Source organism: Rhagoletis zephyria, unplaced genomic scaffold (assembly GCF_001687245.7).
Source record: "Rhagoletis zephyria isolate East Lansing unplaced genomic scaffold, Rhagoletis_zephyria_1.1 Rzeph_scaffold_01606, whole genome shotgun sequence".
In the NCBI taxonomy this organism is placed as follows: Eukaryota; Metazoa; Arthropoda; class Insecta; order Diptera; family Tephritidae; genus Rhagoletis; species Rhagoletis zephyria.
In genome coordinates, this window is record NW_016158690.1 from 19887 (window position 1) to 37553 (window position 17667).

At 37.3% G+C, this 17667-nt stretch overlaps 3 protein-coding genes across 3 annotated transcripts; 1 reads left to right on the forward strand and 2 right to left on the reverse strand.

Moving 5' to 3' along the window:
* The first annotated feature begins 193 nt into the window (after positions 1–193).
* Gbeta5 (guanine nucleotide-binding protein subunit beta-5) lies at positions 194–1475 on the forward strand. Its single transcript, XM_017618339.1, has one exon. The coding sequence runs from the start codon at positions 298–300 to the stop codon at positions 1357–1359; it is 1062 nt and encodes a 353-aa protein (XP_017473828.1). The 5' UTR covers positions 194–297; the 3' UTR covers positions 1360–1475.
* LOC108364615 (zinc finger protein 62-like) lies at positions 1390–12855 on the reverse strand. Its single transcript, XM_017618362.1, has 8 exons — positions 12204–12855; positions 11406–12135; positions 6123–6486; positions 5553–5586; positions 5400–5492; positions 5146–5338; positions 2331–2902; positions 1390–2273 (listed from the first exon to the last, which is right to left on the reverse strand). The coding sequence occupies exons 1-8, from the start codon at positions 12654–12656 to the stop codon at positions 1566–1568; spliced, it is 3147 nt and encodes a 1048-aa protein (XP_017473851.1). The 5' UTR covers positions 12657–12855; the 3' UTR covers positions 1390–1565.
* ord (orientation disruptor) lies at positions 4787–7039 on the reverse strand. Its single transcript, XM_017618338.1, has 6 exons — positions 6805–7039; positions 6123–6745; positions 5806–6058; positions 5553–5747; positions 5424–5492; positions 4787–5365 (listed from the first exon to the last, which is right to left on the reverse strand). Exons 1-6 carry the CDS (start codon positions 6817–6819, stop codon positions 5123–5125), a joined length of 1398 nt encoding a protein of 465 aa, XP_017473827.1. The 5' UTR covers positions 6820–7039; the 3' UTR covers positions 4787–5122.
* Positions 12856–17667: the final 4812 nt, after the last annotated feature.

Genomic DNA, 17667 nt, shown 5'->3' on the forward strand with positions numbered 1-17667 from the left:
GCTCTGCTGTAGCTTCTACCAGTGCTGCCGCACTAAACCAAAAACCAACTGCCCACTGTATTTGTAAACAATTATTGATTTTTATGTATTCGATATTGCATACAAAGGACTTGCAGTAAAATCTTCAACGATTCTGATTTAATAATAAATTTTGACTCTGGNTATTTGTAAACAATTATTGATTTTTATGTATTCGATATTGCATACAAAGGGCTTGCAGTAAAATCTTCAACGATTCTGATTAATAATAAATTTTGACTCTGAAAAATTTGTGTTAATTAAAGGTCCCAGAAAACAATGTCCGATTGCGCTGCAACGACTAATACCAGTGACAAGATGGCCAGCTTATTGAAAGAGGCAGAAAATTTAAAAATTAAACTAGAGGAGGAACGTGCAAAGTTAAATGATATTAACCTATGGACAGTAGCAGAGCGACTCGAGCAAATCGCTTTTGTAAACATTAAACCTCGCAAAGTACTTAAAGGTCATCAGGCTAAGGTTCTATGTACCGACTGGAGTCCAGATAAACGCCATATTATTTCTTCATCACAAGATGGACGATTAATTATCTGGGACGCATTCACTACAAATAAGGAGCATTTTATAACGATGCCCACTACATGGATTATGGCTTGTGCCTACTCACCATCAGGCAATTTTGTTGCATGTGGGGGTTTAGACAATAAGGTTACTGTTTACCCTATTACTTCAGATGAGGAAATGGCTGCCAAAAAGCGAACGGTTGGCACGCACACCAGCTACATGTCGTGCTGCATTTATCCAAATTCTGATCAGCAAATCCTTACAGGTAGTGGGGATTCAACTTGTGCACTATGGGATGTAGAAAGTGGACAGTTGTTGCAAAGCTTTCACGGCCATTCTGGTGACGTTATGGCGATTGATTTGGCGCCAAATGAAACCGGAAATACATTTGTCTCCGGAAGTTGCGATCGAATGGCTTTTATTTGGGATATGCGGTCAGGTCATGTTGTTCAATCGTTTGAAGGTCATCAGTCAGACGTGAATACCGTCAAGTTTCATCCCAGCGGGGACGCAATAGCAACCGGCTCAGATGATAGTAGCTGTCGCTTATTCGATATGCGTGCGGACCGGGAAGTGGCTGTATTCGCAAAGGAGAGTATCATATTTGGCGTTAACTCGGTAGATTTTTCTGTAAGCGGACGACTGCTGTTTGCAGGTTATAATGATTACACAGTCAATCTCTGGGATACGCTTAAATCTGAGCGTATATGTCTCCTCTACGGACATGAAAATAAGGTATCGTGTGTGCAGGTTTCGCCAGATGGTACTGCACTATCTACCGGCAGTTGGGATTATACCATACGCGTATGGGCCTAATTCACGTCGAAATGTGAAATGTTATATAAATAAATTATATAATAGCGATTTATTGTTGCCATTAAATTGTACACAATGAGATTAAAATTTGAATGTTACCTATTTGTTACTCGTATTATAACCTTAAAATTATCTTATTAAATGTTTTTAGCCAATAACACGGAAGTGTAAATGGATTTTTTTTTTTATCCTAATCACAAAAGTTATTAATTGAGAAGACTATGTTCCTCCGCTTTATGCTGTCGCATATGACCCGCCAGCCCTGCCATTTGGGCATAAGCACGCCCGCACAATTTGCAGACAAATTTTTTGATTCCTAAATGCAAATGTTTGTGATGATATAATGCTTTGCTGCGAGAAAATGCGGCTCCACATACATCACACTTATGTGGACGTTCTGTAGAGTGCATTGGCTTGTGTTCATTAAGTAAAGAGGCCGACATAAATCGCCGCCCACATGTGGCACATTCAAAAGGTTTTTCCCCGGTGTGGGTTCTCTTATGTACAACAAGTGCATCCTTTTGCCGTGTACGATATCCGCATATTTCGCATATATAATTTCGTTCATCCGTATGAATTCTTTGATGGACTTTGAGACGTGATGAAGTAACAAAGGCCTTACCACAATTCTCAAAATTACATACAAATTCCTTCAAACCTTTATGTGATTTTAGGTGTACACGTAAGGATCGCGAATTTTTATAAGCACGGTTACATTGTGTACACGAAAACCCTATATGTTCCTTTCGTATATGCGAGTCCAAAGATCTCTGCTCTGTGAACTCAGCTTCGCATTGATCGCATTTGAAGTCCTTTGGTCTCAGATGCTTCATGTTTATATGAAGCTTCAGTATTCGTTCAGTGGTATAAGATTTTTGGCAGTGCGCACAAGAGTACTCTTTTGGCTTTCTAGGCTAAAAAATCGTCTGGGTATTAAACTTGCTTTAGCATACAAGTAAGCGGGAATTTACCTTTTTCAAAATAACATTATCGTCGTTTCCATTATTCACATCCAAATCTTCAACATCGTCATCATCGAATTCGTCGTCAGACATAGTCCCAGCATCTTCTGTAATGTCATATTCATTTGGATTGTCCCCATCATCCTCTTCCACCGTTTCTCTTTTAGGTGACATAATTTTCTTCTCGCTTGTTGTGGCTTCGCTCAGTATGCTTACTGGCTTGATTTCACATTTGGGGCTTACGCCACATTCGTCCAATTCAGCTAAATACTCCACATTTTCAAACTCCTCGTCTTTTATACATGCCTCAAGTTCACCATCTTTATCACTATCGCTGTCATGCACAGTGCCTCGCAAGTGCACGTTCTGGTAATGCAACATGAAGTCATCGAACTCAAAGAGCTTCATCTTGCATAGCACACAAATTATAGTGAAGTTCGCATTGTCGTAACAAATAATTTCTCCGCATCTTACGCTGGTCCTAGTTTGTTCATAACTAGAAGGCAGCGTACAATTTCGCAGCATTTTCCTTAAAAAAAAAACCTTGACTTTTGATAAGCAATTTTGTTTATATGCCAATTGTCAACAAATTTTCATCAGTGCTGCTAATTCAGTTCAAGCCATACGTCTCGGCAAACCGATTATTTATGTACACATGTTTCAATTATCGCATGCGATTTTCAAATGAATAACACTATGCTACAATTTTATGAAATTCAAACCAGGCAGGGCTTTGCTAATATTTTCTGAAAGTATACATGTCCAGTATTAAAACACTCGATGGATTTAAAAATGTTAGCTCGTATTTTATTTTACCTACTAAAGTTTTCATGTCCCGGCCTAAGTAGTTTTCACAAAAGTGGAAAAACTGGTTAAAATAAATGTCTGAGTTTTTGCCTCAGAAGACCCCCAGTAAAATTTCCCAAGAATAATTTTCTACGGTCTAAGGGTCAAAACGACCATTTCAGGCGAGAGCTAATGGGTTAAAATGTTCTGCGTAAATATTTCCCATGGCTGCGTTTCTTTATACATTCCGGATAATCCCATTTCACCAGGAGCGTTCTAAAGAATAAGTAAACAAAAAAGTTTATTCCAAACGTTCAGAATGAATAAAGAAATTCAGCCCATGAAATTTTACTATATATGTCTTAACCTTTAATTTCGCTCAGACATTTATTTTAGCCAATTTTTCCACTTTTTGAAAACTACTTGGGGCGGGAAATGCAAACTTTAGTAGGCCATAAAATAAAACCACGTGCTACCGTTTGCTAATCCATCGAGAGTTTTACTACTGGATGGGTATACCTTCAGAAAATGGTAACAAAGTCCGGGCTGGTTTTAGCTGTCGAACAGTGTAATTTTAAATAAAATATGTTTTCTTAAAATTTGGTTTTTGTTTATTTGTGAACTTTTTTTAATTGGGGTTTTTAAAAACCCCAAAATTGTAAGCCGTACATCCCAATTTAAAGATCTAGTGTGTTTCACAGAAGTCATAATATCACTATTAAAATTGGATCGCTTTTTTCGATCATATTTAATACATACTTATTTTGGTTATGAAAATTTAGTATCAATGATAACAGTTAAAAACTATCGACAAAAAGCCATTTATAACAATTAAATAAGTCTGTGAAATTTAGCTTTTTTCCCTTCCAATAAATATGTATTTTTTTTTAAATTTAGGTGTGTTAAATTAAAATAAACTTTGGTTTTTTAACTAATACTGTTGGATTTTTAAGTAAAACCTCAATTCTAAATTAATTAATTTTTGGCTTTTAATGCAAATTGCCAAAAATTTTAAAATATACATGTCACCAAAAAAAAAAAAAAATATCGACGTGCCAGAAAAAACCCAAAGATATGTTTTAATTTAACATTCTTAGATTTTCAAATATATGACCTACATAGATAGTTAGTTGGGTAAGGCACTGCGACCGGTAGGTCTATTGTGCCCAAAAAATACTACCTAATTATTGAAAGGGGAAAAGTTAAGTGGCTGTATTATTTTTAACTAAATGACAGCCATTACTCAATAAAAGCGCCAGCGTTGCCTTGCTATCAAAATATTCTGTCCTTACAACGCAGTAGATATTTCAGGAGTAAGAAGCCCTTCCGAAAGGCCGTCCTGTGAGTCAAGAGGCCTTCCACTCTACATTCCTTTCTCCTTTCTTTTTTGTATGGAGTGGCACAAATTGAAGGGCTTCTTCTTTCACTACCCATGTACATCAGAAGGCCTTTTGGAGGAGCTATTTTAAAGTTGCTCCTTTAATTTATGAAAATCATACATCTTTGAAGTATTTGCTTAAGGATTATATCAAATATGTGTAATTGCAACTTAAAATTGTAAATGGATAAGCCCTTCTAGAAGACATGCAAGGAAGCACTTTTTTCAGCCCTTCTGGGGTAGACTTCTTAGAATGGCTTTAATTAAGAAAGTCTACCTAAATTATCTTCTGGGAATTTGTATGAAGAAGCGTCAATGATGATCAATCGGAAAATCCGCATTTGACAGAGAGTGAAGAGATGAAGTTGGCTTCAGAAAACGACGAAACTGTTAAGTATTGTTGTTGTTATTTCTACATTTGACGTAGCGTGGCCGCTTTGTTTAGGTATGACACTTCGGCGTTAACGCTAGGCAGCAGAAAACGCTCCGCCCACCGCTGTTACATGACGATTATTTTCGGTCTAAGCCTTTACACAGTTTACACTGTTTCGAAATAAAAATAGACAATTATAAAAAATTTTGCAGTCACCTTTATATTACAACAAAAACGTTTTTTTTTTTAATACATAACTTACGGTTACGGTTGATAATCTTTCAAACCCTCTTCCAGTGTTTTGATTAATTGTTGTGCTCCGCAAGAACTAGCATTGTTCACGACTTTCAAACCCCATTTACCAGTTATTTGGTCCTTGAAACATTTTATTAAATTTCCATTTATGGGTGCTACTGGTAAACCTCCAGGGTAGTCAATGATGGCGGTAATTCGCATTTTGTTGCAAGCCTCTATTATCCGCTGTAAGTAATTTTTTTGGGGCCAAAACTAAATTAAAATAGGAAAATAAATATTTATATACGTCGCATGAACTCGCATCGTTTACATTTATGTCGCTTCCATTATTTTGCAAGTGAGCTGTAATTACTAATTGCATAATTTGATAATCCTTAACCTAAAATAGGTAATGTTTAGCACGGATGTATAAACATATAACAATACCAAACCCACTTACTGAATTGAGTTCTTCTTGCAAATATACTATACCACTTTTGAGGTGAAAACACATTACCAATTGAAATGCGATAAATAACAGATCTTGAACTACGCGCTGAGCATCGGACCATATATACTCTCTGCACGTATTTTGATTTTCCGTTTTCAATTTTATGCACGTGTAAATATTCTCGAATTTAAAATTTTCTCCACTCTTGGATTGAATAAAAAAAGTGAAATCTTGCAACTTAAACTGTATTAGTTTTCATTACCACTTCTTCCACCGACACATAACGTCCTTTGTATGGGATTAAAAACCAAACTGTGTACTCCAGACACGTAATATATTCAAAAGCAACGCGTACATCATTGAAAATCTTCAAAGCATCCGCAGCTAACATTACGTCCAAAGCCGTTTGCCCAATAATGCAACAAGTTGTTAACTTGGGCAGTAAATCACGTTCGTTGTAGTGGTTTTTTAAAAATAGTTTTACAAAACATCCAAACAATTTTGCAATTTTTTCGCTTTAACAAGGAGGAAGGATTAAACGAATGAAAACGGTTCTCTAACATGTGCTTGGATACTCACTCTCGATTCATGCACCCATTTAATTTCGTAGTAATAAATTGCAACCAGTTGCCAGTAAATGCGTGGCATGATACCTGTGGTTGTTGCAAAATATAGTCGATATTTGTGTGAAATTTTCCCTGGAAAGCGTATATACTGCACTTTTGCTTCACTCCATCATCAACGGTATATTCGATCAACTCTGGACTACAGCGGAAGTCACGCAGAGCCTCAACTTTTTGAAATTGTTGTTGGCGTGTTTCAAGCAACTGCACGTTACGTTGTCGACGAAGCTTTCGCCTTTGTTCTCGAGCCAGCGCTTGTCGTGATGTACATGGTACATCACTATCACTATCACTTTCGACATCATGGCTGCCCATCGACGCTGTAGAAATATGAGTGGTTTTTTCAGCAACTCCTTTCGGAATGAGTAGTACTACACGGACATAGCCTTCATGTAGATTTTTGAAACTAACTAGTGATTCAATGCATGCATATTGGCCGCTACAGATAAATTTAACTGCGGCGCTAACGGCACGGCGGACTGGGCAATTATAACCTCCTTGTACAATGTAAACCGTGCTTTGTCTTTGTCTGAAATGTAGCTTCACATGAGCACAGTCAAGTATATTGCTGATTTCTATCTGTAAACAAACAATTGTACTAATATGTTTCATTAAAATAAAAAAACACTATTTTTTACCTCCTCGAAGAACATTTCCGCTTTAGCTGTCAAACCGTTGCACTATTTGCATATTTTACTTCCGCGAGACGGCATCTTTAGTACGAATAAAAGCAGGTACAGTACGAATAGAAAAATAAATTTGAGATGAGCTTCCCTACTAGACAAATTTGACGGAAACTAAAGCAGTGTTTGCATTGTTCAACTTTGCGTTCAACATTTACGTTCAACTCAACGCAGGGATGCACGAAAAAAAGTTGAATGGCTAAATGTTGGCTGGCAACCAACTTTGTTGAAAGCTTTTAGTTGAAACGCCGTTCAACCAGAAGTTGAATGCAAAGTTGAACAATGCAAACACCTTTTTATGGCGAATATTTTGATATTTTTTCATATTTTGATATTTTTAGCTATTGTAACTTTTTTTCGTGCAACCCTGCGCTGAGTTGAACGCAAATGTTGAACGCAAAGTTGAACAATGCAAACACACTTTAATCCAAACATAACAGTCAACCAATAAAAATACAAGTATCTATTAAGCTGCATTTACATGAGGCAATTTTTTGACAGGCGATAATCGCCTGCAAAAGTTGAGCTGCTGTCTACCTTGAAGCAAGCGATTTTTGAATTACCATTTACACGAGCAATTTTTGAAAAATACAGATGGAAAGAAAAATATCTTCGCCATATTTGGGAAGTTTAATTATCTGTTAGACTGGACATTTATACTTATCAAGCTTATTAATTGCATAACGAAATCTCCAAAAACGCGAATTATGAGTTACATCTCTATATTATTAAACGTGCGATATACATGTACACTTGTGATCAGCTAATTTAGCCAGCAACATTTTGATAAATTTTGACTATTTTTCTTTGGTTTATTTAATCTTTATTATTTTTCCATAAAAGTCTAGCTCATTATATAACAAACACCACATTAATCCAGATTTCAAACTTTGTGCAAAAATTATGAAAAATCTGCAAAGTTTCAGCTAAATTTTCAACTTTTTATTCAGATTTTTTAGAATTTTTTTGTGTATCCCATTTAATTCTAGAGTAATAATGTGCAAGTCTTAAGTTGCTAAAAAATCGCGTTCGTTGAGTTGTAACCATCATTATGAGCTCAAAAAAGAGTCAGAAAATAACATATTTCCCTCCTTAAAAGCACGGTGGAGAGAATACAGAAGGTGGCGCCGATGGCAATAGGTTCGTTCGCGTAGCTGTTAATTGTTCATGTTTAACCAAAACTTACAAGTTTTTGCGTTCGCGTACGCAAAAAACATGCAAAGTAGGGGAAATTGAGAGAGCAAACTTACATTTCATTTTGAGGGGAAGCTGCTGGTTTCTGCTGGAAAAATTTTTGCCTACAGCAATTTGCCAACAGGAAAACAGCTGATCAAAAATAGCTGGTTGGCATTTACGCAAATCACAAAATTGAATTTGATGGTTTGGAAGATAAAAATTACAAAATGCGACTAATTAAACTTGTAAGAAATAAGTAGTTATTTGTTTAATCAATAAACTGTGTCAGTATAACACTTTGCGATGACTTTTCGTACGTTTTAAATTTTACACTTTTGTATGTAAACAAAAATTATATCAGCTGTTCGTCTAACTTGCAAGTTTCTGCAAATTTTCTGTTCGCGTACTATTTTGGATATTTCTCTCTTGTGAGAGAACAGATGACATTTCGCCGAAATTTGGCAGTTGGTTGGTTTCTGCTGGAGATTTTAAACGAACGCACCTAATACCGCTAATCGGCTCTGAGTGAATTTGACAGAATCAGCTGTTCTGCCGACGTCACAGTCGAGATGACAGCAGTAGTGATGTGCTGAGTCAATACTTTTACTTTATCCAATTCTCTCGATACTCGGTACCTAAACATTTAGGTTTCGAATAAAAGCGCACATAGGCCAAAAATATGGAAAACGGTTCCGGGGAGACTCGCCTATCAAAACCCGAATGTGGAGCCAATAGAGCTTTCAATACTGATTAAAAAGAAAGATGTATATATGTCGGTTCGAGGCCATAATAACGATAAACTCTTACTTGTTTGAAGCATTTTTGTTCCAGCTGAATCGGACGATATCATTTTTGTAGGCAGATTCTATAACCAGTTAGCGAGAATTTTCGAATCGGTATCAGTTTTGTTGACGTATGATATTAAATATTTTTACTTCAACAAGTGTTTTTAACCGACTTCACAAAAAGGAGAAAGGTTATCAATTCGTCGGATTTTTTTTTTATGTATGATTTGTATAATTCTTTTTTGAAAGAAGAGGTATCACCTCACATATTAATTTGGTTTAAATCCGACTATCGCATCATGAAGAAATTAACGAGTCTTAAATTTTTATATGAGAAATGAAGTCGGTTTTGCTTTTTGCTTAAAAATTACTTGTTGATAATTCGAGTTTGCTTCAAAATTCTTCTTCTTCTTATTTGGCGCTGTAACCGCCTAAGCGATTTTGGCCGAGTCCAAAACAGCACGCCAGTCATTTATCTTCTGTGCTAACTGACGCCAATTGAAAATGCCAAGTGAAGCCAAGTCCTTCTCCACCTGGTCTTTCCAACGCAGAGGAGGCCTTCCTCTTCCTCTGTTACCAGCATCGCGGCCCGCGTTGAATATTTTCAGAGCAGGAGCGTTTCTGTCCATCCGAACGACATGGCCAAGCCAGCGGAGCCGCTGAATTTTAATTCGCTGCACTATGTCTATATCGTTGTAAAGCTCATACAGCTCATCGTTAAATCGTCTGCGATATTCGCCATCACCAACGCGTAAAGGTCCGTAAATCTTTCGCAGAATCTTTCTCTCGAAAACTCCAAGAGCCGCCTCATCAGATGCTTTCATTGTCCATGCCTCCGCGCCATACACCAGCACAGGCATGATGAGTGACTTATAGAGTGTGATCTTTGTACGACGAGAGAGGACTTTACTTCTCAATTGCCTACTCAGCCCAAAGTAGCACTTGTTGGCAAGAGTGATTCTCCGTTGGATTTCAAGGCTGACATTATTATTGGTGTTAATGCTGGTTCCCAAATAAACGAAGTCGTCTACTTTTTCAAACTTGTAACTGTCAACAGTGACGTGGGTGCCAAGACGCGTATGCTCTGACTGTTTGTGTGCTGACAGGAGATACTTCGTTTTGTCCTCGTTCACCACCAGACCCATTCGCTTTGCTTCTCTATCCAATCCCGAGAAGGCAGAACAGACGTAGCCCTTGTTTTTACCGATAATATCGATGTCGTCGGCATACGCCAGCAATTGTACGCTCTTATAAAGTATTGTGCCTGAGCGGTTCAGTTCTGCGGCTCTTATTATCTTCTCCAACATAAGATTAAAGAAATCACACGAAAGGGAGTCCCCTTGTCTGAAACCTCGTTTGGTATCAAACGGCTCGGAGAGGTCCTTCCCTATTCTGACGGAGCTGGTGGTATTGCTCAACGTCATTTTACACAGCCGTATTAGTTTCGCGGGGATACCAAATTCAGACATCGCGGCATAAAGGCAACTTCTCTTCGTGCTGTCGAAAGCGGCTTTGAAATCGACAAATAGATGGTGTGTGTCGATCCTATTCTCGCGGGTCTTTTCCAAGATTTGGCGTATTGTGAATACCTGATCTATGGTGGATTTTCCAGGCCTAAAGCCACACTGATAAGGTCCAATCAGCTCGTTGACGGTGGGCTTCAGTCTTTCGCACAATACGCTCGATAAGACCTTGTAACCTATGCTTAGAAGGCTAATTCCGCGGTAGTTGGCGCGTATGGCGGGGTCGCCTTTCTTGTGGATTGGGCAGAGCACACTTAAATTCCAGTCGTCGGGCATGCGTTCATCTGACCATATTCTGCATACGAGCTGATGCATGCACCTCATCAGCTCCTCGCCGCCGTACTTGAATAGCTCGGCTGGCAGGCCGTCAGCTCCAGCAGCTTTGTTGTTTTTCAGCCGCGTAATCGCTATTCGTACCTCGTCATAGTCAGGCGGTGGGACAGCTACTCCATCATCATCGACTGGGGACTCGGGTTCGTCTTCCTCACTACTTTCAGCGCTGCTACCATTCAGTAGGTTATAAAAGTGTTCCCTCCACAATTTAAGTATATTCTGGACATCGGTCACTAGGTCGCCATTGTTGTTCTTACAGGAGTTCGCCCCGGTCTTGAAACCTTCCGTAAGTCGCCTAACCCTCTGGTAGAATTTTCGGGCGTTCTTCCTGTCGGCCAGCATCTCAAGCTCTTCGCACTCACGTATTTCGGCCTCTCTCTTCTTATTGCGGCAAATACGTCTCGCTTCCTTCTTCAGTTCCCTATAACGGTCCCACATGGCTCGCGTTGCGCCCGATCGCAGCGTGGCCCTGTAGGCGGCATCTTTTTTCTCTGCGGCTTCTTGACTTGCTTCAAAATTACTTGTTATAAATAAAGTTCGAAAACTGTAATGCAAGTTCTCAGAACAACTATTCCGACCATTATTTTTATTTTTAATCCGTAACATTTTATATTTTTAAGGCATTATAATTATCATTATCCGATGACTGTGCTGTGTGTTTTAAATAGAAAGAGTTTACTTCATAAAATAAATATAAAGAAGTTTTCCTTAATAACTTGGATATCTATTCAACATTCACCATCTTCGCGGTGTCGTCTCATATGCCCAGCCAATCCCGCTAGCTGCGCATATGCTTGTCCACAAACCTTACATTTGAATTTCTTCTCTTCTAGATGCAAGAACTTATGGTGATAGAGAGATTTTGCATGAGCAAATGAACGATCGCATACTTTGCACACATGTGGACGTTCTGTACCATGCGTTACTTTGTGCTCTCTGACTGCCGATTTAGATATAAAACGTTTTCCACATTCCTCACAAGCGTATGGCTTTTCTCCTGTATGTGAACGATAATGTACCTTAAGCATTTCAGGCACTCGACAAGAATAGCCACAAATATCACAAATGAAGTTCTTGGCTCTGGTGTGGATGCGCTTATGAGCTTGATATTGTCGACGTGTAAAGAAGCGTTTCGTACAGTTTTCGTAATCGCAGGCAAATCTCCGCTCTGTTCCGTGCGTGTGAGTTTCAATGTGCCTTAACTGATTTGTCCTTGACGTTAATCTCCTTTCACAAAGCGAACATTTCATGCCTCCATGCACTGTTAGGCAATGATCTTCCAAACTACGCAATGTTTTAAATTCTTCCGGACATTCCTCGCATTTTTGCATTTGTATAGCTAAAGTCTTTCCTCCTTCAGGACTATGTGCTTTTTGCAAATGTAGGCGTAAATTATGTTTGTTTTTGTAAGTACGAGAACATATTTCACATTTGTATGTTTCAGTTCGAACACGTTTAATTTCTTTAAGCTGGAATTTAAAACCTGGTATGTAAAGTACATATTTGCCACTAGCAATTTTTTAGAGAAATGGTATACCTTTTTTTTATGTGAAGTTGGTGAGAAATCTTGATCCCTATCATAATTATCCTCCTCGTCATTTTGCGTCCCAGTCTCCAGAGACTCAAACAAAGCCTGTTTCTGTTCCCATTTCATGATGCGTAATCCAGCCTTTTCGTCCTCAGCATCAGATATGTCAAAGTCGTTCACTTCCATGAATTCAACGTCATCGCTGTTTTCTTCAATTAAAAGCTCATCTTTCACATTTGCTGCCAAGTAAGGTGTCACTTCGAGAAGGACTTCCTCAGTCCTCAACAAATCATTTTCGAAGTGTACATTTTTGCAGTGCAACAAGAAGTCCTCATAGTGGAATGCTTTCAAGCCGCAGAGCGAACAAACTATGGTAAATTCGGTGGAGCTGTGACAGTAGATTTCTCCACATTTTGCGCTTGGATTACCTCCAAATGAGCTGCTGGGAAGTAGTTTAAGCATGGCGAAACCAATTCAATTTTTCACAGCCCAAGCGTAAACAAATGCACAATTTTTTTTCCAAAAACATCGGCACTAAAGCTGTAAAACTATCAATGGTACTATCGATACCATCGAATGATTCCATTGTTTTGCTCTATCTAATGGTGGTTGGCCACTATCGATAGTCTTTGTTTGAGGAAATATACATATACCCAAATTCATAAAAAATGAAGAGGACTTTAACTGCTTTGTAAATCGATTATTACAAAAAATGAAATTGTGACTTTATAGAGCTCCTTAAACCTATTTAATTTTCTATGAATAAAACCAATATTGTTTATATTATAAGTACTGCTTAGTATGCATTTCTTTATTTTTGAAAATGGGAATTTGGCAACAATCGATATGGCGACATATCGGGCTGGACAATATCGATATCGGAAAAATCGATGTTGAAAATCCTACTCCCAATTGAATAGAATATTAGACCTGCTTATCAACTCAACTAATTGTGTTATTTCCATCTTGTATATTTACTGAGGATTAAAACGGCATGCTGGTCGATTCAAGCGGCTTGTAAAACCTAAGAGCTAAATAATTCACACAAGCTGTTGACTAAACCTACTTTAGTATTTTTCCATACACTTTGTAGATGAAAAATAAATTACAACTTAAATATCGATGTCGCGGGTAAAGTATCGATGTCTTCGATATATCGACCTTGGAATATCGATTCAAAAAATCGATTATCGTGCGATGAAATATCGATATTCAGAAAGATCGATACGATATCGAAAATTCCTATCCCGTACTCGGTTCTCCGACTATTTATTTATTTATTTATTTTTTACAGTCTGTTAGACTTATATTGCAACAAAGATTTAACATTCTTATAATTAGATTTTAGATTTAAAATTTAAATATTAAATATTAAATACAAAATACAAAATGCTCTACAGAAATTTTTAAATAACATTATTTCTTTATCACTGCAATTATTTTATGTCAATATAAACGCATGCAATTTTCTGGAAGTTATGTAGACGGTTGGAAAGGCCGAGTTTCCAATCCGCGCTATTCTTTTTGGGTTACTCCATTTATTGAAATCTCCTGGGTGGTCAGAAAGGCCGAGTTTCCGATCCACCCAGTCGTGCTTTCGTGACGGTTGACGGTTGGAAAGGCCGAGTTTCCAATCCGCTCGTTTATTGTTTATTATGTAAGGGTCTAGGTAGTCGGAAAGGCCGAGTTTCCGATCCGCCTAGTCTCGATATCTTGGTGGTTGGAAAGGCCTAGTTTCCAATCCACGCTATTGTTGATACATACTATCACGATTGAGAGAATACAAAGGTTGCGCCGATCTCGGACCGCTATTCCTCTCTTAACGAATTTGGCAGAATCGTTGTTTGCATGACGTCACACTGGTGCAACTTGTTTACGTTTTCCTTGCAACATTTTTTCTTCTTCTTCCATTCTTGCTCACGTTTTGGCATTTCTCTCTCGCAATTGCACCAGTGTGACGTCACACACAAGTTATTCTCAAAAATCCTCTCCGATCGGCGCAATCTTGTATTCTATCATTCTTGCATCACTATCTTGTAGGCTGCGTTCTACAATAGTCAAATAGCAGCCGCTTGAAAAGAGTGATAGTATCACAATTTTTTATAGCCTCTGGTAATTCATTGAAGCACTTTAAGCCTTTATAGAAAATATTTTTTTTGTCCACTTCTGTTCTATACTTCGGGAGTCTGAAGCTGTTATTCTCTCTCAACAAATATGTATGCGTCTCATTTATATATCGGAGATTATCGCTAAGATAATCCGGCAGGTTGCCCTTCTTAATATTGTACACAAATTTCATAGCGTGGTAAAAAACTTGTTGCTTCACGCTTAACCAATTCAAGGTTTCAAGCATACATCTTGTTGGTGTGTCATACGGTTTGTTGAGGATGAATCTCATCGCTCGGTTTTGCATTTTTTGCAGCTTATCTACATGGGAGTCCCCCGCTAGGAAGAAAATCGTGGGGCAGTATATAAAGTGCGGTTCTACTATTGACCTGTACACCAACGTTTTATATCTTCTTCCCAAGTACTTACACGATCTCTTTATAAGGCCAATTTTTTTAGCAATCTTGTTGACTGTATACTCAACGTGCTCATCAAACTTTAGTTTGTTGTCTATGTATATTCCTAGGTACTTGACAATTTTCACCTCTTCGATATTTTCATCTTTGATTTTTAATTCACGGCTTATGGAGTCAGCATTTGCCGCTCTGGAAAATACCATAAAGTTAGTCTTTTTCACATTCAGTTTGAGTTTATTTGAACACAGCCATTGATACAAAGAATTAAGATCTTCTTGCATTTTGACAATCGCATTTGGTAGTTCCCTATCACTGATCGTTAACAAGGCATCATCCGCAAAGAGTTTTATTTTACAATGTTTGAGAGAACTTTTAATATCGTTTATATATATATTAAAGAGTAGGGGTGCCAAAACTGAGCCCTGTGGTAATCCGATGTCTACGGCTATCTTACTAGACATCTTTGAATTAACTATTGTTTGTTGCCTACGATTACATAGAAAGCTTCTAAACCAGTCAAGCTCAGTGTTTTTTATACCAATGTTATCCAACATTCGGACTATTGAGAGGACAAAAAAGAGAGTAAATAAGGTCCTCTCTCTGTCAGAAGTTACCAGTTTTAGTCCGAAGATTTTTTGCTGGTAAATTCTGGTAAATGTGTCAGACGATCAGCTATAGTGTGTTTGGCTAATTTGTGTTGAAAAGTATTTAATTACTTGTTTTAAGTGGATTCTAATGAATTTGAAAGAAGTTTTGGTTATTTACATGTGTTAGTTGAGTGTGTTTACATACAAAATAAGCAAAAATTTACAACCAAAATTTGGAGGTTTTGTTGAAGTTGACAGAAGTTACAATTTTTTACTAGAACGTGATCCCGTACCTTTTATTGTTACTCTCTCGCTCTGAGCGAATTTTCCTTTTTTGACAGTTTTACTAGTTTTAGTCCGAGGAATACGGGATTGCACCTACTATTTTTTTACCTAATACCGGGCTTTACCCGGTTGAAGTATTGAATTCAATTCTGCTTTCAAGCGGAAGAGGGGTTGAGAAGAAAAGGGAAGAGTACATATGCGTCTGTACCGTCAAGTGGTTTCAAGTTTCTTGCTTTTTTATTGACATATCCGTCATTTCCCAATTAAAGAACCAAAAACTAGAATTCAACAAAATTTAAACGTGTAAAAGCAAATAGAAAACGCAAAAGAGAATGAACCAGAATTGCTTTAAAGTAAAGTAAGTGGGTGTAACAAAATTTAAAAAAAGAACTAGTTTGAGTATCTTTTTGGAACCATACTATGGTGTAATTGATCGAAGAGAAAGATCAAAGTTACTGAAAATCGCTATATAACAATTAGTTAATTCTTCAGGAACTAAATAAAACAAAAAAGTTTATGGCTGAATTTCTTTATTCATTCTGAACGTTTGGAATAAACTTTTTTGTTTATTTATTCTTTAGAACGTTCCTGATGATATGTTGACTTATATTTCAAACGCATTCTGTTTATTCCGGCTGTGAAATTGGATTATCCGGAATGTATAAAGAAACGCAGCCTATATAAATAGCTTCGTCAATGCATTTTAAAATTATCCGATACTATCGATAGTTTCAATGCAAACTAGCGAAAACATCGAATGGGATGACTATCGATAGTGGAGCTGTAAAACTATCGATGGGACTATTATAGTATCGATAGTTTTGAGCTATCTTGAACCGTCGATAGTTTTTCGCACTATCGATACTATCGAAATTTTTTGTTAAGCTTATCGACTTCACTTAGGTTCTTGAAATTTATTAAGCATATTTCGTAGATATCAGGGTATTGTCCAGTGAAATTTAGGCCATACAAGTTAAATAGTTTCTTTTTATATCGAATAAAACTTATGGCAAAATATATTTAGCTGATTTTCGCTTTGTTTTTGTCGAAATTCGTTTCTTGTATTTATAAAACTACTCATAATACCATGAACTGGACTTAAAACCAAGAAGCAGGGAACTTTTGTAAAGAGTTGATCCAATTTGAGCCAAAATAAGTACTTGTATTTGTTCAAGTGTTGATGAAACCAAGATTGTGCATTTCAATACATATTTTTTTAATGCCCATTTATTCTTCGGTCTATTTTGAGCTAGTTCAAGTTTCACCTTACGCAAAAACTGTTCATTGGGACATACATACGTAGGCCCAGACGATTCATTTACTTACTCCCAAAGTTCAGAAACATTTTTTGCACTTGTGAATAAAGTAAAGTAAAAGTTTAGTGGTAAGGTTTACTTGGCCGCAAATGTATATTGATTGAAACTGTGGGCATATTTTCAATCACTAATATATTCGTATGTTAGTGATAAAATTTGCAAAACGTAGAAATTAACGATTTAAAATTCAAAAGAAATATAAGAAAATTTCCCCTACTTTGCAAGTTTTTGCGTTCGAACACGTCAAAACATGAAAATTCGTAAAAACTTTTACTGGATTTTACTGGAAAGGGGGGTAAACAAACGCAACTATTGTCTTGACAGCATTGTCCAATGTAAACACGCCATTAGGGAACGCAACTGTAAATTCACCACGACGCGATACAGCAACAAGGGCCAGGGGTGTTTTTGTACGACAGGCAACTTTCCAGCGGCAGCGCTCAGAGCGTTCCGGTAGCAATTTTATTTTGTAACAAATTTATCATCAAACGGTGGCTTTAAAATTTCTTTTATATTTATTATTTATAGTAGATCCATTTATTTGCGTTTATTCGTAAAATTAATGCAATAAACNATTATAGTATCGATAGTTTTGAGCTATCTTGAACCGTCGATAGTTTTTCGACTATCGATACTATCGAAATTTTTTGTTAAGCTTATCGACTTCACTTAAACTATGTTCACATATCAATATTATCTCAATCAAAGCTCGTTTTTTAATCACCCCGTTTACACAGGCAAATCTCAGATTATTAGCCGTCAA